The sequence below is a fragment of the Tamandua tetradactyla genome, chromosome 2, assembly GCF_023851605.1.
Source record: "Tamandua tetradactyla isolate mTamTet1 chromosome 2, mTamTet1.pri, whole genome shotgun sequence".
In the NCBI taxonomy this organism is placed as follows: Eukaryota; Metazoa; Chordata; class Mammalia; order Pilosa; family Myrmecophagidae; genus Tamandua; species Tamandua tetradactyla.
Window position 1 is genome coordinate 164,326,915 of NC_135328.1, and position 23,800 is coordinate 164,350,714.

At 37.9% G+C, this 23,800-nt stretch overlaps 1 protein-coding gene across 2 annotated transcripts in view; it reads left to right on the forward strand.

The window, feature by feature from the left end:
- The window catches only part of FYB2 (FYN binding protein 2), a 140,269-nt gene that overhangs the window by 82,790 nt on the left and 33,679 nt on the right, over nucleotides 1–23,800 (forward strand). For both annotated transcript variants that reach the window (XM_077149519.1, XM_077149520.1), the window contains exons 6-9: nucleotides 797–831; nucleotides 3,536–3,567; nucleotides 7,496–7,598; nucleotides 10,357–10,516. In XM_077149519.1, the coding sequence (XP_077005634.1) occupies nucleotides 797–831; nucleotides 3,536–3,567; nucleotides 7,496–7,598; nucleotides 10,357–10,516 (330 nt within the window). The remainder of the gene's footprint in view (nucleotides 1–796; nucleotides 832–3,535; nucleotides 3,568–7,495; nucleotides 7,599–10,356; nucleotides 10,517–23,800) is intronic.

The window sequence follows — 23,800 nt, forward strand, 5'->3', positions numbered from 1 at the left end:
ACTTTCCAGTTCTCAGCCAGGTATGTTACAGTTATTATATTATCTCCTTTCCTCTCTCCATTAACTCTACTAATGGGTTTCACAGATGAGCAAGCTGAGGTTCAAAGAAATGAAGTAATTTGTCTGAACTCCCACAGGTATGAAGTGGCAGAATGGGATTTGAACCCAAAGTCTTAACTGCTAATGGTGCTTGTTAATAATTAAGATTAGCATCACTTCATTAAATAAAATTCCCAGGACTATCTGGAAAATCAAAAGGTATTTGACCATTCATTGTTGGTCTACTCTTTTCAAGCTGTATTCAATGAAACAAAATACTAGTGGAGCGAGGATCCTTTCAGACATGCTATGGAGCTCATTTTTGTTGAAGTTGGATGTAGGCTTTAAAAATTATCCTGTTTTCCTTTCTCCCTTCCCTTTCAAGTTTGCCTTGTGATGGTTGCCACTAAATTTCAGTGTTTTATCTTAAACATTTAGTATGAATCTATCTCCCAAGACAGGAAACTGAAAAAATCGTTTTATATGCTTACACTGACTATAAGTTTTAACCTGGGAAACCCTGCAGAAATTAAAACCATGATCAGTGACTTCTAGAATTTCCCAAACCACATAGATAAAGTTTCATCTAGATGAATGTTCTGAGGGCTGAGCAAACTGAACCCTGCAAACTTTCATAGTTGCTTTACTCTTGACTACTATAAGAAATGAGTGAATAAACTGCCTTGGAGTAATTTTTATTTATTTATTTATTTATTTATTTATTTATTTATTTATTTATTTATTTATTTATTTTTAGCAATTTACGAAGTTAGAATTGAAGAACTCCAAAAGGTATGGTTTTCTTTCTCCTTACCAACCTTATAACTAAAAGTAAAACAAATGTATGGGGTTAATTCTAAATAGTTTCTTGTATGAAGGAGAAAAGGTATTCCTTGTTTTCAGCTTCCCCTTATTTATAAGGCTTTTCTAGACTCCAGCTGCTAAAATCCTGAACGCTTGATTCCTGTAATGTCAGAGGCAGATAATTTGTGATGAAAGGGAGGAGCTGGTCCTAATCAACTCTCCGTCCCATATCTATGATGGTCAGTACCGACAGGCCTTTAGTAACTGTCCCTTTACAGAGAAGAGTTCCTTGGCACAATCAGAATATGTATATCCTGTGCTCTCAAGCAAACACCCAGTGCCTTCAGTGCACATCCTCTGGGCTCTTACTCTGTGCTGGGCACATGTGGCCCTGGGCACATCTCAGAGGCAATGGAGCAACTTGATTAAGGGCATGTTTTAGTTTGCTAAAGCTGCCAGAGATGGATAGGCTTTTAATAAGGGGCTTTATTTAGTTACAAATTTATAGTTTTCAGAGGAAAGGCAGCTAGCTTTCATCTGGGTTTCTGTCCATGGGGAGGCACGTGACGATGACTGCTGGCCTTTTCTCCTGGCTTCTGGGTTCCAATGACTTTCTGGGGCCAATTCCTTTCTGCATCTCCAAACATCTAAGCTGAGCTGGGAGTGCTGAGATGAGGTATGCTCAGCTGTTGAGCTCTCTTCTGATCTCTCTCTCTCTTAAGTCTCCAGCTAATTAAATTAAAAGTCACTCGTTACAGAAGGTACTCCTCAGCCGACTGCAGGTGTGATCATCCACAGACTTTCACATGCTGATGATTTAACCACAGCAACAGAACAACAGGGCACCATCACCTGGCCAAGTGGACACCTGAACCTAACTATCTCAGGGCCCAAGGAGAATCACTGCTGTCCCCGATCCCAGATCCTCAACTTCGTAAAACAGGGATGATAGAAGTACCCCCACGGGTCATTATGAGAATGGAAATAAGATAACTGCATGTAAAGAGTTTAGTAGTGAGTGCTTGAACAGAGCATTTCATGTCTCTGAGCCTCATTTGGTTTCTTCTCTAAAATGCTGTATCCTTCATGAGAGTAGGAAGCACATGTTTTTTATTTCTGTATCTATAGCAGTAGATGCTTAATACATGTGGGACCAATAATTATTTCACTGAATTGCTTAGAAAATTAAGTGAGAAAGTACATAAGCTGCTGACACCCAGTAAGCACTCACCTAATGTATTCACCGGGTCAGTCCAGGTTCTACTCCTTTATCACAGGGTACATTAGTCTAGAACCTTCTCTCTGATCCAGTTTTCTTATGATTACTTCTAAGGATCATTCATTTGTGGGTATATGGTATAGCTGCACAAATATAAAGGTTATATAATAGAAGTAGAGATATTCTATCAAAATGCTTCCCTTACCTGATAACATTGGCAAATAATACACTGTTCTGCACAAATGAACTATCCAAGTGATCAAATTTTACCCCACTTGAGTAAAAAATACAAAATGTTAAAAATTTTAAAGTCATTTTTTCACTTAATCATCTCTGCACTTCTAAGAGCAGGTGGAATCTGATTTCACCTGTTCTTGATGACATGAAGTGCTCTTGAACATGAGAGACTGATGGGGCACAGTTCATGCTCTTATGTTATGCTCTTAGACCCCTGTAGGTGTTGAGAGCTGGTTGCCTTCATACCAAACCACCACACATCCTGCCTCTGATTTCTGTAATGTTTTTCTATCTCTTCTTTGATACCATTTCTTGCTACTGTCAATATCTCATGGTCAGGCCTGTTCCCAAGTCCCCATTGTGTGCCAGCACTTAATCCTCAGGGTTAGCTGGAGAGCCGGCATCATGGCTCCCTTTTACAGATGAGAACATTGAGGTTCAGAGAGGTTAAATAACCTATAAATAACATAGCAGAGCTATAAGACTAGAATCATCCTACTTCGTTTTACCAGTATGACCATCCAGTCCTCTGGAGTCACATGTAAAATGAGAATCAGTGGGCCCCATACAAAGGCCTACAAGGCTCTCCTCAAAGGATTAGTCGTGGCTATTGTGCCAAGATTTCATAGCTACCATTTTGAATGCGTAGATATTTTGGTTTTTCTCCAGGGTTCTTGGCTAGATTCCAGATAATTATTGTCATCATATATGTGGCCACTGGATAAATGAGGGCCTGTATTGTGGTCATGGGTTATAATTTACAATGCCCCCAAATCTAGATCATGTGAGAGCTGAATTCCGATGAGAGGGTATGTGATCAGCAAGTAAGGGAGAATTCCCAACATGACTTGCATACTCGTGTATATCAGTTTTGCCCACTGAAACATTGATCAAAGACCACAAATTCATATTTCCTCATACAACTTAAAAGTTCTTCATTTTATAGATTCTGAAAAGTCTGGCAAGGAGGAATTTATTTTTCTAAGTCAAATCATATATTCCTTCTGGCACATACCACACATTTTTAAATGCTCATTTTCTTTTCTGATTGATTTTCAGCTCCACTGGCAGCATTTCACATGATTTTCTGTTGTCAGTATCTGCCTTTGCTTTGTACTGAGACCTTATCTCTCCTACCCCCCACCTTTTCATCCAGACCCTATGACCTGTAACCAAACCTCAAAGAACTTACTTGGGTTGATACATGAAAGTAACCACTTTGCTCTTTACTTTCAGCCTTGCAAGAGTTTTCTCCATCAAGAATTTAGGTGAGTTAAAATCTTCAGAAGGAAAAACATTTGTCCTACCACTGATTCTTTGATGAATGAACTAGTTTTCCAGGCAGCAATATTTTTAGTGTCTAACTCAGTTCCATCTCCCCTGTGCCTTGCTGGTGCAGAGAAGGTGCTCAGTGACCCTGTCCCTCCCTTCATCTCTCACCTTACTCGAGCTTGCACTTCACTCAGCAAACACCTCCTACTGAGTATCAAACATGAACCATGTATCTGCTGTGGTAGCGACTGAGAACTAGTCCTACCCTCAGGAGCCTGGGTTGGTGGGAAAGTCACCCAACTAAATAGGCAAATAAAAGTCATGTGAGTCCCAAAGTTAGTTTCCAAAATGTACCATGCTGTTTCCAGGCTTTTTGTATTTGCTCATTTCTTTCATTAATGTACTCCCACTGAATGCTCTGGCAAACTTTTACTGATCCTTCAGATGTCCCCTCTTGCAAGAAGCCTTCCTTGATTCCCCTCCATCTTAGTGTGTGAGGCTGCGGAGACAAATATCACACAGTGAGTTGGTTTAAACAATAGGAATTTATTGGCTCATGATTCAGAGGCTAGAAGGCTTGCTTCCTCCTAGGGTCAGTAGAATTCTGGCTGGCCAGCAATCCTTGGGTTCCTTGGCTTTCCTGCCACAGGCAATAACCTCTCCTGTCTCTTCCATGTTCTTGCTGACTTCCAGATCTCCCTGTGACTCAGTCTCCCTGACTCTGGCTTACAGTTTCTTTCTCTTATAAGGTATCTTTATCCAACCGAATAATTTGGGGCATATATTAACTAAAAATAATATCTTAAAGGGATCCTAATTATAATAGGTTCATAACCAAAAGAATGCAGACGGAGATTCAGAACATGTCTTAAGTTTGGTTACATAGTTCAGTCTATCACACCCTTTTTCAGAGAGAGGTAACAAGTCCCTTTGCTGTGATACCACTATAAGATATGCATATTGTCGCACTAATATCATGCTATGTAGTTTGTTTGCTTATATGCCACTTTGTCCTCACTCTTTTCACCACCCAATTTTCTGCGCCCTCCTTGTGGGCAGGGACCACGTTTTATTGTTCTTGGTATCGTTGCTACCTCTCTTTCTTCCTGGCTGCAAAGAAGTGGCCTGGCAGGTAACAGTGCCCTTGCCTACCTGATGAGGGTCCCCTTTTATCACTCCTTCTCTGGGGTTATTTGTAATGCATTAGAGTAAACATGGTTGGTGAGCTCTGGAAAAGCAAGTATCAAGTTTTCCTGGTTGAGACTAAAGGCACAAGTGCTGAGTCATGGGAGAAATTTCTTCAGCAGGGCAGGCTGTTGCCTTTTCTTCTCCTTGAGTTCCTGCCTGACTCTAAATTGCAGGACCCGCCCCCATCATTACCCTTTACCTACCTAGCACAGTGCTGGGCATATGGTAGGTACGTGCTGAACAGTTAATTATTTAGTTCAGCATTTATTGAGTTTTTACTCTGTTCGGACACTGCTGGATTCTGACAGTACAAAAATGAATAGAATACATTCCCCATCCGTGGTGCAAGATGAGAGTAGAGGCCAAGGTGGTTGGGGGTGGGGGTTACTTGGAGGAGATACTACCAGAAAAATAGTAAATTAAAATAATATATAATTATTGCTGTGGAAGTTGTAAAAGCACACAGGTTGGGGGGAGGTGGACACAGAAACCAACCTTGAGGCTCCAGACATGCTTCCTGGAAGAGGTAACTTCCAGGTAACTCAGTCGTATCTTGAAAGAAGTATAAGAATTGTCCAGGTAAAAAATAGTGGAAAATGTGATCCAGGCACGAGGGAAACTGTGAGCAAATATACAGTGTTTGCATGAGCTGGAATTTATGTTTGATATTGCTTGAGCATAAAGCACAGTGTGGGAGCAGCAAGGAATGCAGCTGGGTAAGTAGGCAGAGCTGGATCCAAGAGGACACTAAGCTCCCCAATTAGTCATTTAGACTTGCCCTGTCCAATAGAAATATAATATGTAAACCACATATATAAGTTAAGGTTTTCTTTAGTCCTATTTTTAAAAAGTAAAAAGAGACAGGTGAAATAAATTTTATTTCACCCAAAATACTATCATTTCAACATGTAGCTAACATAAAAACTATTGAGATATTATATATGCATATATATTTTTCAGACTGGGTCTTCAGAATCTGAATATATTTTATGCTTATAACCTGGTTTGGAACAGTCACATTTTAAGTATTTTAATAATTACATGTAGCCACTGGCTACTGTGTTAGCACAGATTTAGATTTTATCCTGGAGGGAAGGGGGAGCAACAGGAGAGTTTTAAAGCAGAACTTATCTACCCTTCTCCCCCATGGCATTCCTAGAAGTCACAATATTAAATCTTTCCAGTAGTTATTTTTGGAGATCAACCTGTGTTGAAGCTGCAAGATAGGAATGGGGGACTGGAAGAGAGATTATAAAGATACATACAATAAGGACAGGTAAATACCTTAAGGTAAATATCAGCAATGTGCTATGTGAACATAATAATTCTGATAAAAGGGCATCAACAATTATTGAAGACCTATTTATTATATGCTATGGACATTGCTAAGCTTTCAGCATTGTTATCACACTAATTTGCATGACAACCATGGAGACTGGCATTGTGACCTTCATTTATAAATAAGACCACTCGATTTTCAGAAAAGTTAAATTTTATGCTTTCAGCAAGTGGTAGAGTAGTAATCAGAATCCAGCACACAGTTCCCAGCCCCTGTCCATCATGGAGAGCTAGTGTTTAAGTTTGTCTTAATTTTGGACAAGGGACCTCAGTAAGTGGACAAATGAATGATACTCCTTAAAACTCTTTCCTGTTACCTTTCAGAAAAAAACACTCTCTTCTGGTGTTTCTCCTTCCTTATGACCACCTCCTCTGGTTTTTCTTTGAGGATTCTTCTTCCTCTGCCTTCCACATAAATATTGTAGTGGAAAAATTATCTCAAGCTACCTAACGCTCTACATTGCCAGAACAGTAGTTGTCCAAGAATGCTGATGTTCCCTGGTATCTGGCGTTGGTGCTCCTTGGTGTTTTTCATTCCACTCCACCTTGACTGTCACATGCTCCTCACTGCAGCTGTTAAATATGCCAGTGTACGGCCGCCATTCATCTCAGTAAGGAGCACTGGCTGCCTGCCGTCCCCTGCAGGTACTGCACTACGCCCACCGTGACTCACACAGCGTCAGCACCCAGAACACACACACACACACACACACACACGCACGCGCGCGCGCACACACACACACACACACACACACACACACATGAATAAGATAGTTACGCCTCGTTATTGCTCGGGTTCTTGATAGTTGAGGAGGCCATAGAAACAGAGCCATCAAGAGATGTATCATAATGCATCAGAGTGATTGACAATAATGTAACACAGAAGGACAAAGTGTGATGAGAGTAGAGAAGAAGGTATGACTAACTGCTTGGGAGAATCGGGGAAGGATTCTCAGATGTAAGATGATTAGACAAATCAAGAAGGGTATGGCTTCGCCAGCAATACAGTGAAGGGTAGGTCTGACAAGGAAAACAGCAAATAAAAAGAGAGTTGCTCAATATAGGATGCTAGATTTGGGGAATTATGAGAGTCTAGAATAGATCTAACAAAAGAAGGGTAAATACCAGATCGGGATGACAGATAATATGTTATCCTGCTGGCATTTAGGAGTTATTAGAAGATTTTAAGCAGGAATTGACACTCAGATATTGATTGGAGCAAGCAAAGGCTCCAGGAAGCTATCTACATGGTACATCTGATCCTGGTCCCTCATCATTAAAAAAAAAAAAAAGGGTGAGGAAAGGTGGGGGTTCATGTCAGCTTAAATTCATTTCCCCATTCATTTCATCTATCCACTCTAAGCTTCATTTCTTCCCCCTTATTCCTTCATGTTTTAGCTCTAAACATGAAGGTGAAGATGAAAAAGGGAAGGAAAAAGAGCCACATGAATTGGAACCTCAAAAACCACAACAGGATCTGCATTTAAATCATCTTTCCAAGGTATCTGTGTTCCAGGGTTCAAACATACAGTTCAGATGTGTAACAAGACCAGTTTGTGGGTGTGGCTTTCCAGAGGCTGAGACATGCGTCTCCCCAAAGAGAGAGCCAGGAGATGCCGTGAGCCCTGGATGTTTAACTGAGAACATGAATGCAGCAGGGACACAGCTCTAGCCCCAGATTTTCTACTTATTTGCCCTGAGGCCTTAGAGGAAGAGCTGGGGCTAGGGTGAGATAAGTGAGGTACCCAAAATGCACGATGTAAGGAGGCCCTCGCTTTCAAGTGCCCGCCCTGCAGTTGTGTGACTCTGGAATGGGTACCGCCTCCTCTCACGGTTTTGTGCCCTAGGGCCCTGTTTACAAGAATAAGCCTCTGAGCTGGATGCCTAGCTCATCTGTAAAGTGAGAATAAATAATCCCCACCCAGTTACCTGCCCCCACTCTTATGCTAATTCTATCTCATTTGTGATGATAAAATAAAATAATGTGCATGAAAGTGCTTTGTAAGCCATAAGTTACCATTAAAATGAAATGCTTTGCAGTTGATTTGATTAATATTAAGCATGTGCTTGTGTGTGTGTGTGTGTATATATGTGTATCCACATCTCCTTCAAAGGAGTTAGCATCGTGGGCAGTTTAAACAATAGACATCAGCTGGGCAACTACCAGTGCTCCAGAAATTCTAGGATACCCATTTGGGATTTGCTTCTGTTATATTCCTTTAATACCGTGTTGTCCCAGTGCCATCTGCGGGGCTTGTGTCAGTCCAACAGCACGCAGCAGAGTGGCCCTGCACTGGTGTATCAGCCCAGAGGCCAGGCTGAACCCAATTTGATGTTTACACAGAGTAGCAAGCAGCAGGGTAACTCAAAGGCTGGAATAAGTCATTATCAAGAGAGACAAGGGTCAGAGCCGGGGAAGCAGCTTCAGGTGTCAGGTCCACAGGATGGGAGCATGGCCGTAAATGGGTTTTAAGACCAGAGATCAGGAAGAGTTGGTCAGGGGCACGTGAGCAGGGCAGTATAGGAGCATGATAAATGATACTGACTATGAAAGAGAGAAAGCAGGCTTCTTGTTTCTTTTCAGTGCTAGCCATGTGTGCGTTTTGGATCAGGCTACCAACAAAGGGACATATTCCTACCTTTATGAGTTGGATTTGCATTTGGAAATTAAGTTCAAATAAGTTAGGTAAAGGGGATGGGTAATCTAATTGGACAGTTCTCTTTGGGGCCAAATATAAATTATGTCAGTATATATAGCATCTGCTTTTATTCAAACTGATTCTAGAGAATATTCCCAAGGGAAGTCCTTAGGGGACTTCACTGAAGGATGATGGTGACTAAATTTATATAAAACATTAACTTCAGTGCTCCCTTGTTATCCATCCCTCCCCATTCAAAAACTTCATTCTTGACTGTGTGATTCAAAAGAAGGATCCTCCTCTTATTGTCCTCCGTTTGCCCCAGATCCCATCAAGAATGCAGGATAATCTGCATTTTAGTGGATTAATTACATTAGCCCTTTCCAAGCCCTTTCAAATGTATTACCATTGATAACCCTCATTTCCCCTCCATTGTAGTGGGAAGGACAGTGATCCCTGCTCCCGTTTTCATTTTACAGTTAGAAAACATTAGATGCCCAGAAACATTCTAAATCTTCCCTCTGTCTCGTGTCTCTTCCTTTCAGTCTATCCAGATCCTTCTGAAATGCAAAACTGACCAAGCCTCTCCCTTGCCTGGCTCCCTGTGATTATGAGATAAATCCCACACTCTCTGCCTTGCGTGAGACATCATCATACCTCGCCCCATTCTGTCCTATCTTTCCAGCCTCATCTTGTCTTTTCTCCCCATCCCTTCAACTGTTCCCGCCTCAGTAGCCTCGATGCTAGTCATAAGAGGAAGCTAACACTTCTCCAATTGGCCCATACCTTTCATCACACTGTGTAGTCTTCTGAGTATTCTTTTATCCCCTCTATGCATCTTCCATTTATATTTTTAAGTGCAGTTTAATGAACCTGCTTTTCGGTGTCTTCCCCATCCCTGTGTCGCAGCCAATAGGACCAACTTCTTCCTCTTCTGTTTCCATCTCAACCAGCAGTGCTGCTTTATAACACTCACCATCCTCTACCGTAGTTGTCAGCATGTATTGTCTCGATGACCAGTGTGTAAGCCACCTTGTCTATTGTCTCTCTCTACTTCCAGGGCTTAGAATGTTGTCTTGCCTTGAATTTGTGTTTGGTAAATGCTGTAGGGAAGAGGTGTGGGAAGAAGCTAGAAGGAACAGTAGAGTGGTGGGTGGAAAGGTGAAAGGGCAGGCGATAGGAGACGGAGTGCACAGCATCCCTTAGTGGTCAAGGACACAGTAGGATGACTCGTTGTGGGGCTGGGGACAGGTTATTTAATCTCCCTAAACTGTTTATCAGTGTAACTAATGATAGCTTCCTCATGGGGCATCATGAAGATTAAGCAAGATAAGACTGTGTAAAGAGCCTGATCTGTACTTGGTGCTCTATTACATCCTGCCTACCTCCTCTGGGCCTAATTCTGTGCCAAGCGTTCATTGGCTATTCAGAGGTGAACAAAATAGACACGATATGCATCCTCATGGAGCTTAGGGTCCAGTGGGGTAAGACGGCATTAGACAAGTAATAAATGTTTGCTGCACACGAGGAATGAATGAAGAGTGAAGAACAGTATGAGTGAGCAAAGAACTGGATGGATAAATCAGAGCCCCACCTACCTGCCCTGTTACCTGTGTTTAGGTGGGTGCCTGTGACGGGATACCTGGAAAAACTCACAAGATGAGAGTCCATAGAGATAGGAGGAGCATGCTGCCGGGGAAGCAGGAGGCTGAAATTGCTGACATCCAGACGAAGGCCTGCCCTGAGGGCTCGAAGCTGACCAGGTACTCCCAAGGCCACTGTAAGTTGCATTTCTTCCCAGTCCTCTTTTCCATTAACAAATGACTTTAAAGCTAAACATGGTCAAGGTTTTCATTTATTTTCGGAAACAATTATCAATGTTTACTATATGCCAAGTAATTTGCCTTATTGAGACAGGTTTGCAGTAATAGTAAGAGCATTGGATTTAGAAGCTTAAAACTTGAGTTCAAATCCAGGCTCTAATGCTTATTGCTATGTGGCAAATAACTTCATATTCCTACAGCTCAATTTCTTCATTTTTAGAGGGGGATCATACTATGGATGTCACAGGGATTTATGAGGACCAAATCTGAAAGTATGTCACATAGTGAATACTCAGCAAATGTTCATTCCTTTCTTTTTACATCTACCAGCTCCTGTTGTCTTTTGTAGACCCAAGTAATTGCACACTGATGATTTAGTATCGTATCATTTGTTGACTTTATTCAGGTTGCATTTTACCTTCAGGTTAATTATAACTCTTAATTGTAAGTAACAGTAACCAGATCATACTAAGTTAAGCCAAAAAAGAAAGAAACTTAACAGAAAGTCTAATCATGGCTGGGTCTAGAGACACAAATAATATCACAAGGTTTCACTTTTCTAATCCCTGGTTTTGCTTCCTTTTGGGTTGGTTCCATTTTTTACTAAATTCTACATTTGTCATAAACTAATCAGCGGAGCTGGAGGTAAAGTCAATTCTACCCAAATTATATAAAATCAGAGTGGAGGATAATTTTCCAAGAAAAATAAAATTATCAGGAAAAAAGAGATAGGTGCTGGGTAGACAAATGAAATAGATATCCACTCTAGTTATTGAGCCACAGCAAGCTACTAATGTTCCATAATATATTACAATGAGAATTATACAAAGATTAAACTGGCAGGGATCATAAGATGGACCCAAGGGCTCCCAAAATCTGTCTTTAGCTGAGCTGGCCTCAGCTGTGGCACATGCCTCATTCTTTGCAAAACCTCTGCTCTATTTTCAGTTTATTGACCATGTCATGTGCTTAAGTGCCCCTATAATTTTGCTTGATCTCTTTCCTTTATCTGGAATACCTTTCTGCTGACATCCTATTTCATCTTTCAAGATTTATCTCAAAAGTCAATTCTTGGATAAGATGATTGAATCAAGAGCTGCCTTTACAGTAATAACTTTGGATGTTAATGGATTAAACTCTACAATCAAGAGACACAGATTGGCAAAATGGATTAAAAACTATGATCCATCGATATACTTTTTATAAGAGGCTCATCTTAGACCCGAAGATACAAATAGGTTGAAAAGGAAAGGATAGAAAAAGATGTTCTACACAAGTAGTAACCAAAAGAAAGCTGGGTAGCTATACTAATATCAGATACAATAGACTGCTTTTTTTTTTCTATATGGGAAGGCACTGGGAATCGAACCCCCATCTCCGTCATGGCAGGTGAGAACTATGCCTGCTGAGCCACCATGACCCACCCACAATAGACTTTAAATGCAAAAATGTTATTAGAGATAAAGAAGAAGGGCACCATATATTAATAAATATAGCAATTCACCAAGAAGAAATAATAATCATAAAGATAAATGTTCCTGATCAAACTGTCCCAAAATACATGAGGCAAACACTGGCTAAACTGAAGGGAATAATAACTCCAACTCTACCATAGTAGACTTCAACATACCACTCTCTCCAATAGATAGAACATCTAAACAGAGGATCAATAAAGAAACAGAATACCTAAGCAATATGATAAATGAACTAGACCTAACAGACATATGTAGAGTATTGCATCCTAAAAAGAGGATATACAATCTTTTCACATGCTCATGGAACATTCTCCAGGATAGATGATATGCTGGGGCAAAAAACAGGTTTTAATAAATTTTTTATTTTTTTGCATGGGCAGGCACTGGGAATTGAACCCAGGTCTCTGGCATGGCAGGTGAGAACTCTGCCTGCTGACATGGCCTACCCTGGTCTTAATAAATTTAAAAAGATTGAAATTATACAGAGTACTTTCTCTGATCATAATGAAATGAAGCTGGAAATAGATAACAAATGGAAACTGGAAAATAAACAAGCATATGGAGGTTAAACAATATGCTCTTAAACAATCAGTGGGTCAAAGAAGAAATTACAAGAGAAATCAGTAAATATCTCGAGACAAATAAAAATGAGAACACAATGTATTAAAACTTATGGGATGCAGTGAAAGCAGTGCTGAAAGGGAAATTTATAGCCCTAAATGCTTATATTAAAAAGTAAGAAAGAAAAAAAAGTAAGGAAGAGCTAAAATTAATGACCTAACTGAACAACTGGAGAAATTGGAGAAAGAACAACAAACTAATTCCAAAGCAAGCAGAAGAAAGAAATAATAAAGATTAGAGTAGAAATTAATGAATGGAAAATTTAAAAAAATAGAATCAATAAAACCGAATGTTAGTTCTTTGAGAAAATCAATAAAATTGACCCTTAACTAGAGTGACAAAGACAAAAAGAAGCTGCAAATAAAATCAGAAATGAAGAGGTGGGGTGTACTATAGACACCATAGAAATAAAAATGATCATTAATGGTTACTATAACCAACTGTATACCAACAAACTAGATAACTCAGATGAAATGGACAACTTCCTAGAAACACATGAGCAGCCTACATTGACTTGAGAAGGTATAGCAGACCTCAACAAACCAATCCCAAGTGAAGAGATTGAATCAGTCATCAAAAACCTACCAACAAAGAAAATCCCTGGACTGGGGATGCCTTCATAGGTGGGTTTTACCATGCACTCCAAGAATAATCAATACCATTCTTGCTCAAACTCTTCCAAAAACTGAATAAGAGGTAACACTATCAAACCTATTCTATGAAGCCCAAATCATCCCAATACCAAAGGATAAAGATACTATCAGAAAGGAAAACTTCAAGACAATTTCTTTAATGAATATAAATGTAGAAATCCTCAACAATCTGGGAGCATATTAAAATAATCATACACCATCACCTGGTGGGTTTATTCCAGGTATGTAAGGGTGGTTCAACACAAGAAAATGAATTAATGTTATATTCCACATTAATGAATTAAAGGAAAAAAACACATGATCATCTTGATTGATGCAGAAAAGGCATTTGATAAAATTCAGCACCCTTTCATTACTATAAAAACACTTAAAAAGGTAGTAATTGAAAAAACTTCCTTGACATGGTAAAGGACATATATGAAAACCCCACAGTTAACATCATACTTAATAGTGAGAGACTTAAAACTTCCCCTCTAAGATTGGGAACAAGACAAGCATGCCCACTGTCACCACTGCTATTTAACATTGTGCTGGATGTTCTAGCTAGAGCAATTAGGCAAGAAAAAGAAATAAAAGGCATCCAGGTTGGAAGGGAAGAAGGAAAACTGTCACTGTTTGTAGATGACATGATCCCATATTTAGAAAATCCAGAAAAAAAAATGATAACCAAACTAATTGAGCTAATAAGTAAGTTCAGCAAAGTGGCAGGATACAAGATCAACATACAAAAATCAGTGGTGTTTCTGTACACTAGTAAATAGCTATCTGCACAGGTTCTCAAGAAAAAAAATCCATTTATAATAGTATCTAAAAGAATCAAATATCTAGGAATAAACCTAACCAAGAATGTAAAGGACTTGTGCACAGAAAACTATAAAATGTTGCTAAAAAAATTCAAAGACTTGAAAAAATGGAAAGGCATTCTATGTTTGTGGATTGAAGGCTAAAAGTCATCAAGATATCAATTCACCCAAATCCATCTACAGATTCAATGCAATACCAATCAAAATTCCAACAGCTCACTTTGTGGAACTGGAAGAGCTAATTATCAATTTATTTGGAAGGGCAAGGGGCCAAAAACATCTTGAAAAAGTAAAGCCAAAACATCTTGAAAAAGTAGAATGAAGTGGGAGGTCTCACACTTCCTTACTTTAAAGCGTATTATAGAGCCACAGTGATATAGTACTGGCATAAAGATAGACATATTGATCAATGGAATTGATCCTCAGATATATGGTCAGCTGATTTTTAATAAGGCTTCCAAGTCCATTCAACTGGGACAAAGCAGTCTCTTCAATTCATGGTGTTGAGAGAACTGGACATCTATAACCAAAAGAATGAAAAAGGACCCCTATCTCACATCCTATTCAGAAATTAGCTCAAAATGGATCAAATACCTAAGTATAAGAATCACTACCATAAAACTCCTAGAAGAAAATGTAGGAAAACATTCTCAAAATCTAATGGTAGTTGGTAGTTTCCTAGACTTTACACCCAAAATATAAGCAACGAAAGAAAAAACAGATAAATTGGAACTTCTCAAAATCAAATATTTCATTGCTTCAAAGGGCTTTGTCAAAAGAGTGAAAAGGAAGCCAACTCAATGGGAGCAAGTATTTGGATACTACATATTTGATAAAGGTTTGATATCCAGTATATATGAAGAAATCCTATAACTCAACAATAAAAAGTCAAACAACCCAGTATAAAAATGGACAAAAGACATGCATAGACAGTTTTCCAAAGAGGAAATACAGATGGCTAAAAAGCACATGAAAAGATGCTCAGCTTCATTAGGTATTAGGGAAATGCAAGTCAAAACCATAATGAAATATCATCTCATACCTACCAGAATGGCCACTATGAAACAAACAGGGAACCTCAAGTGTTGGAGATGATGTGGAGAAATAGGAACAAACACTTATTCACTGCTGATGGGACTGTGAAGTGGTACAGCCAACTGTGAAAGATGGTTTGGCAGTTCCTCAGAAAGCTAAGTATAAAGTTGCCTTAAAACTAGGGAGTCCTGCTACTCAGGAGATGCCCAGGAGATCTGAAAGCAGGGACAGAAATAGACATTTGCACAACAATGTTCATAGCAGCATTATTCCCAATTGCTAAAAGATGGAAACAACTCAAGTGTCCAGCAACTGATACATGGATAAACAAAATGTGGTACATAAATTGATGGACTAATATTCAACAATAAGAAGGAATGAAGTCCTGAATCATGAGATAACATGGATGAACCTTGAGGACATTATGTTGAGTGAAATAAATCAGACATAAAAGGACAAAAATTGTATGATCTCACTAATATGAGCTAATTATAGTATGTAAACTCATGAAGATAAAATCTAGACGATACGTTACCAGAAATAAAATGAGGCTACAGAATGAGGAGCAGTTGTTTAATATGTGCAGGATGTTTAGGTTGAACTTAAATGTTTGGAAATGGACGGGGTGACGGTAGCACATTATTGTGAGAATAATTAATAGTGTCAAATGATGTGTAAGTGTGGTAGAAGGGAAAAATTTAGAGTCATATATGTCACCTGAAAGAAAGTTGGAGGTCAAAACATGGAAATGTATAACAGTAAATCTTGTTGTGGACAATTTCCATGATTAACTGCATAAAATAATGGAAAAATGCTTTCATGAGCTAGAGCAAATGTATGACACTATTACAAGGAATTGATAATAAAAGGATAGATGGAAAAAAATGTACCTACTGCAAACCATGGGCTATAGTTAACAAAAGCCTTTTAATACTCTCATTAACAGTAACAAATGTACCACATCAATACTATGAGTCAATAATAGAGGTGGATAATGGATTTGAGCTTATTTTTTATTTTTGTTTCTTTTCTGGAGTAATGAAAATGTCCTAAATTTGATCATGGAGATGTATGCACAACTATGTGATGATACTGGAAGCCACCGATTGTACACTTTGGATGGTTTCTATAGTGTGAATATACTTCAATAAAGTAACATTTAAAAAAAGGTCACAGAAGTTAAAAATAAAGACCTGGGGGGGAAAAATCAATTTCTGAGGCTTCACTTACCTTCACTCCATCCTTTTCTTTCCCACTCTCCAGGGATCACAGTTCCTTGCTCCTCTGATGCTACTAAATTTAAAAAAGAATAGAACGACTACATTTCCATATTAGGCCTGAAGTTAGGCCTTTCTGGGATAGAGGAGCCACTATATCCTACCCCTGTAACCTTGGGAATTTTACTTAGATTCATGTATGTTATGGGTTGAATTGTGTCCCCCTAAAAGATAGGTTGAAATCCAAATTTCCCGAATTATGGTGATCTTCAAATCTCCAGTACCTCAGAATGTGTCCTTATTTGGAAATAGGATCTTTACAGATAGAATTATTTAAACTAAGATGAGGTCATACTGGAATAGGATGGGCCCTGAATCCAGTTGCCTGGTGTCCTTATAAGAAGAGAAGAGGGGCCGCGGTGGCTCAGCGGGCAAAGTGCTTGCCTGCCATGCCGGAGGACCTCGGTTCGATTCCTGGCCCCAGCCCATGTAAAAAACAAACAAACAAACAAAATACAATAAAACAAGAAAATGTTTAAAGATGTTTCCCTTTCTTCCTTCCTTCCTTCCATCCTTCCTTCCTTCTGTCTTTCCTTCCCTTCCTCCCTCTCTCTTTAAAAAAAAAAAAAAAAAAAAAAAAGAAGAGAAGAGACAGATATAAGGGGAAAATGTCATGCGGCAATTGAGGTAGAGATTGAAGAGCTGCAGATGCAGGCCAAGGATTGCTAAGAATTACCAGCAAACACTAGAAGCTAAGAAGAGGCAAAGAATGATTCTCTCCCTACAGGTTGCAGGAGTCTGGTTCTACCAACCTCTTGATTTTGTACTTCTAGCCTCCAGAACTGAGAGAAAATAAATTTACACTGTTTTAGGTCACCAAGCTTGTACTTTTTATGGCAACCCTAAGAAACTAAGACAATGTGCAAATGGGAATGTTACTACTTATTTCCCAGGGCTGTTTGTTAATGCATATAATAATCTGACTCATGTTAAATAACTATTGGTCCTCTTCATTTATTTTCTTTTTTGAAAATTTATAGCATTGTTTACATTATAATTCATGGTTTATGTATTTGTCTCCCATGGTGTACTGTGAGCACCTTGAAATTAGAGACCTTTTGGTTCTCTTTGCTGAATCTCTGTAACCTGGTACAGTATCTGATACGTTGTAGATACCCAACAAAAATTTTTAAATTAATTTTATTTATACACACTCAAAATCTACCAAACGTATGCTCACCAGTTCCCTATTCACCCATCCCTGGTAACCTCTGTTGTACTTTCTGGTTCTGCGAATTAGCAATTTCTAGACATCTCTTTTAAGTGACATCCTACAATATTTGTTGTTATGTGCCTTGCTTATTATAATATAACTGAGCATAATATTTTCAAGGTTCTTCCATATTACAGCATGTCTCAAAACTGTATTCTTTATTATGGCCAGATATTCCATTGTCTGTATGCACCACATTTTGTTTATTCATTTGTTGATGGACACTTGGATTGTTTACACCTTTGACTATTGTGAATAATGCTGCTTTAAACATTGATATACAAGTATCTGTTTGAGACCCTGTTTTCATTTTCTTTGGAGTATACCTAGAAGTGCATTTGCTGAGTCATATGGTAATTCTGTATTTAACTTTTTGAGGGATGCACCATATTGCTTTCCACAATGACTGAACCATTTTACATTCCTACCAACAATGCAATGGAGTTCCAGTTTATCTGCATCTTCTCTAACACTTCTTATTTTCCATTTTTAAAAAAATAATAGTGATCCTCTTGGGTATGATGTGGTATCTCATTGTAGTTTTGATTTGAATTTCCGTAATAGTTAATTCATGTTGAGCATGTCTTCATGGGCTTATTGGTCATTTGCATATCTTCTTTGGAAAAATGTCTATTCAGATGTTTTGCCCATTTTTAAGTTTGGTTGTTGGAATTGAGTAGTGGGAGTTCTTTATATGTTCTGAATATTAAACCTTTGTTTGATATATGGTTTGCAACTATTTTCTCCCGTTCTGTTGGTTGTCTTTGCACTTTCTTAATAATGTCCTTTGTACAAAAGTTTTCACCTTTGAAGGAGTCACACTTCTTTTGTTGCATGTGCTTTAGGTGTTATATCTAGGAATACCGAATCTCAGATCAAAAAGATTTGCCTGTATGTTATTTTCTAAGAGTTCCATAGTTTTAGCTCTTATTTTTAGGTTCTTGATCTATTTTGAATTAATTTTTTATAAGATGTGTGGTAGGACTCCAACTTCATTGTTTTGCATATGGATATCCAGTTTTTCCAGCATCATTTGTTGAAGAAACTATTCTTTCCCATTACATGTACTTAGCACCTGTGGCGGTTTAAAACTGTATGTGCCCCAGGAAAAAATGCTCCTGCATTTGATCTATTTCCCTGGGTGTGAACCCATTGTAAGCAGAACCTTTTGATGAGGCTACTTCAGTTAAGATGTGCACAGCCGAGTCAGGGTGGGTCTTAATCCTATCACTGGAGTCCTTTAAAAGTGGAGAGAAATTCAGAGAGAGGAAAGCCATAGAAGAAAGAAGCTGAAATTCAGCAGAACCCAGAAGAGAACGGAGAGGCCAAGAGAGGCCACCAGGTACTTTACCATGTGACAGCGGAGCCAAGGACCAAGTATTGTCAGCAGCCAGCCCCAGAATACCAGTCTTCAGAGAAGAACATCACCTTGATGCTTTCATTTGGACTTTATCCTCAGAACTGTATGCTAATAAATTCCCACTGTTTAAGCCAACCCAATGCATGGTATTAGCTTGAGCAGCATAGAAAACCAAAGCAGCACCGTTGATGAAGATAAATTGGTTATAGATGTGATACCAAAAAAAATTGTGTTAAATGAAGGAACAAAAGAATAAAGATTTCACTTTCTGACAGTATGGTGGATTACTCAATCTTAATAAGTCTCCTGATTGAGATAATAAAGTGAAGTATAAAAGTGTATTAAATGTTTATAAAAGTATCTCAAAGAATGTATATGAAATGAAAGAATTCACAGAGCTTCAGAACCCAGGAACCCTGGGATGTGAGAACAAAACCAGCTTTTTCCCTGACATTTTTTTTTTTTACAGAGCTCTGAATCCCCCATGCTCCTGTTTTGGTTGCATGAGGTGGAGAGGACAGCAAGTATATGCCAGGGGCTGCCCAAAGTGAGATTATGATAGGAGACTCCTGTATAAAGTCTGCTACAGCCACACTTTAACAGTGAACAGACATAAACCCTGTTAAGCAGCAGGAATCCATTTTGACCCTGGTGCTGGGTGAAGGAAAAAAATCTGTTACCATAAACTGATCTTCCTGCATATCTGAGTTCAAATTCACACTGTCAGTGTGGTCCAGAAGAAACTGTTTAATAAAATGGGGCGAGCTTTGTAGCCCTCCAAGACAACTAGTAGAAGCAAACCTAAATTGTCTTTGATGGAGCCTACTTTTATCCCAAGTTTCAGATAACACCCACAAAATATTCTTTAAAAAATAAACAGTTCATTGTCAAAAGTAACTAAATACACAAGGAAATAAGTCACAACAGGTGAAAAACAGTAAAACAATAGACAAAATAAATCAACCTGCAAGATATTGCAGATATTAGAATTATCAGATACTAAATATAAACTAATTATGCTTAATATACTTTTAAAAGATAAGAATATCAATAGAGAATAAACATTTAAAAAAGAATAATCGAGAAATTTATATAAAATATAGTGAATGAATTACACATCAGATTAAATGCAGTTGAAGAGGAAATTAGTGAACTAAGAAATCTAGAGAAATTATCCAAAATGTATTCAACAGGGGAAAAAATGATAGAAATGCATGAAAGAGAGGATATGAATCATGGAAGATAAAATGAGAAGTCAACATCAAATCAGCTGCAGAAAATATGAGAGATTGGAAGAGAGGAAATATTAGATAGAAGATAATTTGATAGTTTTCTGAATTTATCAAATTATCAGATTATCTGAAGATAATTGCCAAAATTGCTGAGAGATAGCAGTGTGCAAATGTGGGAACCCAAAAGTTCTCAGGCAAGATAAAAGAAATTTGCATGTATCTTAGAGAAACTGAAGAATACCAAAGAAAAAAAGAATGTCTTAAAATACTGATCATGTACAAAAGAACAAGTAGGTTGATTACTGAGTTCTTAAAAAAAATAAGTGTGTAACTAGAAGACAATGCTGCATAAAGGCATTGAAAATCTACCCAGAATTTTACACCCGTTTAAAATGCCAAAAGATCAATATTTTCAGACATCTTAAAAGCTAAGATGTTTTAATGACCAAATGACATGCAGTAATGGAAATTCCAAAGCACATTTTTCAGACAGAAGGAAATAATCCCAGATAGAAGGTATTAGATGAAAAAAAGAAAGCTGAGCAAAAGAATTTACTGAAAATAACAATGATAATGTCAAATTGGAAGTTGGAGACTAAAATATTGAACATTAATAACACATATATTGGGAAGGTTATCAAAGTTAAAACATTCTAAGGTTTTTAATTAGGAAAAGAGTAAAGATACTAGTTTACTTTAGACTTAAAAGAGTTAAACCAGCTAGGATATGTTCATCAAAAGATACCATTGAAAGAGTAGAAAGGAAGTCAGAGTGAGAGAAAATTTTTACATTTATATATATACGTTTATATATATATATACATGAGAAAGGACTCCTTTACATTTATATACATGCATTTATATATATATATACATGAGAAAGGACTCCTATATAGAAATAGAAAATATAAATCTATAAATATCCTTGTATCCAGAAAATATAAAATAGAACTCAATCAGAAAAAAAATGAACCCAAAGAAGTAAACAGAGTGGGAAATATCTGAGTAGGCACTTTGCAAAATGGAATATCCGAAAGACAAACTGAAAACCTGTTCAATTTGATTAACTCTGAGGGAAATGCAAATGAAACATACAGAGCACTCCACTACAATGAATAAAATGAAAAACACTAAAATTATCATGGGCTAGTGAAAATATAGAGCAGCTAGAACTCTCATAACTGCTGAAATTGTAAATTGTGACAATCACTTTGGAAAACCATTTGGCGGTATCTATTAAAGCCAAACATATTCATATCCTATGGCAGCAGTTTCATTCCTGTGTGTGCACGTAGAAGTGCATACTACAATTCAGATATATATATATATATCTTTATATAATATATACATATATATGATGTTCATAGCAGAACTGTTAATAGTATTCATCAAAAGTAGAATGGATAAATTGTATATTCACGCAATGGAATAGATACAATCATGGAAATGAACAAAATACAACTATATGCAAACAAAATGGAAGCATCTGACAAACATAATATTGAATGAAAGTAGGTGGCACCACAGAGTACATATTGATTCATTCTGTTAATATAAAGTTCAAAACCAGGCAGATTTTACATTTGGTATTGGAAGTTAGGAGAGTAGTTTCTTTGTGGGAGGGATTTGTGAAAAGAAGAGTATGGGACCCCTAGGACGCTGGCAATTTTACATTTTTTAAATCTATGTGCTGCATTAATGAGTATGTTCAATTGGGAAAATTCATTAAGATGTACTCTTGAGCTTTGTGCTCTTTCCTATATATTATATTTATTATTATTATCGTTATTTATTTTTAAATTTTGGGTGGCATAGGCCAGGAATCGAACCCGGGTCTCCCACATGGCAGGTGAGCATTCTACCACTGAACCACCCAAGCACCCTTGTATATTATATTTAAATTGAACTTTACACAACTATTACAAGTTGACATAGCATATATACCTAGTGAGCAAATAGAAAAGAAAAAAAAAATAGTGAAGGATGAGGAGGAAAAAAATGAATGAAAAGTATCTAATTAAAGATAGAACTATCAATAAGCACTATAACTGTAATAGATTAAACTCACTAGTTAGAAGATATATGCATTCAAATAATTCAGTATTCAAAAAATATTGAGTGCCTATTATGTGCCCAGCACTGTTCTAGGAGCAGTAAACAAAGCAATAAACAAACAGCACATAGCAATAAATAAAACAGACAACATTCCTATCCTAATAGAGGGTATATTTTAATCAGAGGAGACACAATAAATGTATAAACAATTGGGCAGTGAGAAGGTGGCTCAGTGGCAGAATTCTCGCCTGCCATGCCAGAGACCCGGGTTCGATTCTTGGAGCCTGCCCATGCCAAAAATATATATATATATATATATATGTATATATATGTATATATAAACAAAATATCCTTTATATACAGGGTAGTAAATGTTATGGAAAAAGTAATAAAGCAAGGAAAGAGATTTAGGGAGGCAGGTGAAATTAGTGGATGTTGCAGTTTTAAAATGCTCATGAGTGAACTCATAAAAGGAGAATGCCAAATTGTGCCTATGGGGAGGATGTTCTAGGAAAACGAGGGAAAAAAAAGTGCAAAGGTCCTGAGTCAGGAATCTTAGCAAATGTGTTGGTGGGACAGAAATGTCAGGGTGGCTGGAGCAGAGGGACTGAAGGAGTATGTAGGAGGAGATAAGGTCAGAGAGAAACAAGGAGCCAGATAACTTAGGGTCTTCCACAGGTCATTGCAAAAACTTTGGACTTTACTCTAAGACTTTAAAAAAACAACTTCTAAAGATTTTGTGTAGAAGAAGAGTATCATCTGACTTGCATTTTTAAAGCATCATCCTGGCTGCTACATTGAAAATAGAATGTAGGAGGACAAACGAAGGAGACCTGTTAGGGGGTATTGGAGTAATTTAGGTGAGCGATGATGGTAGACTGGAACAGGGTGCTGTGGTAGAGTTGTTGAGATGTGTTTGGATTCAGGATATCATTTAAAAATTGAGCTGATGGATGGTATCAACTGAAGGTGGGATCTGAGAGAAAGTGGAGTCAAGGACATCTCCAAGATGGATTCCAAAGATGGAATCGCCACTTTTTTCATGACAAGGGGTAGATTTCAGAAACAACAAGTTTATAGAGAGAAATTGAAAGTTTGGTTTGGAATGAAATATGTTTAGACAACTAAGTGGAAGTGGTGTGCAGGCAGTTGGAGTATCTTAGGTGGCAGACGTCTAAGTTGAAGATAAAAATTTGGTAATCATCTGCGTTTTAAAAATATAGTCATAAAGTTTTGCATTTGCCTCACCAAAAGGAATGATTAAGAAAGAAAAAAGTTGTCCCCAACTGTGCTGATTTGAAAGGATGTATGTCCCCTAGATAAGCCATGTTTTAATCTAAATCCCATTTTGTAAAGGCAGAATAATCCCTATTCAATACTGTATGTTTGAATCTGTAATTAGATCATCTCCCTGGAGATTTAACCCAATCAAGAATGATTGTTAGCTGGATTGGGGGAAATGTGTCTCCACCCATTTGGATGGGTCTTGATTAGTTTCTGGAGTCCTATAAAAGAGG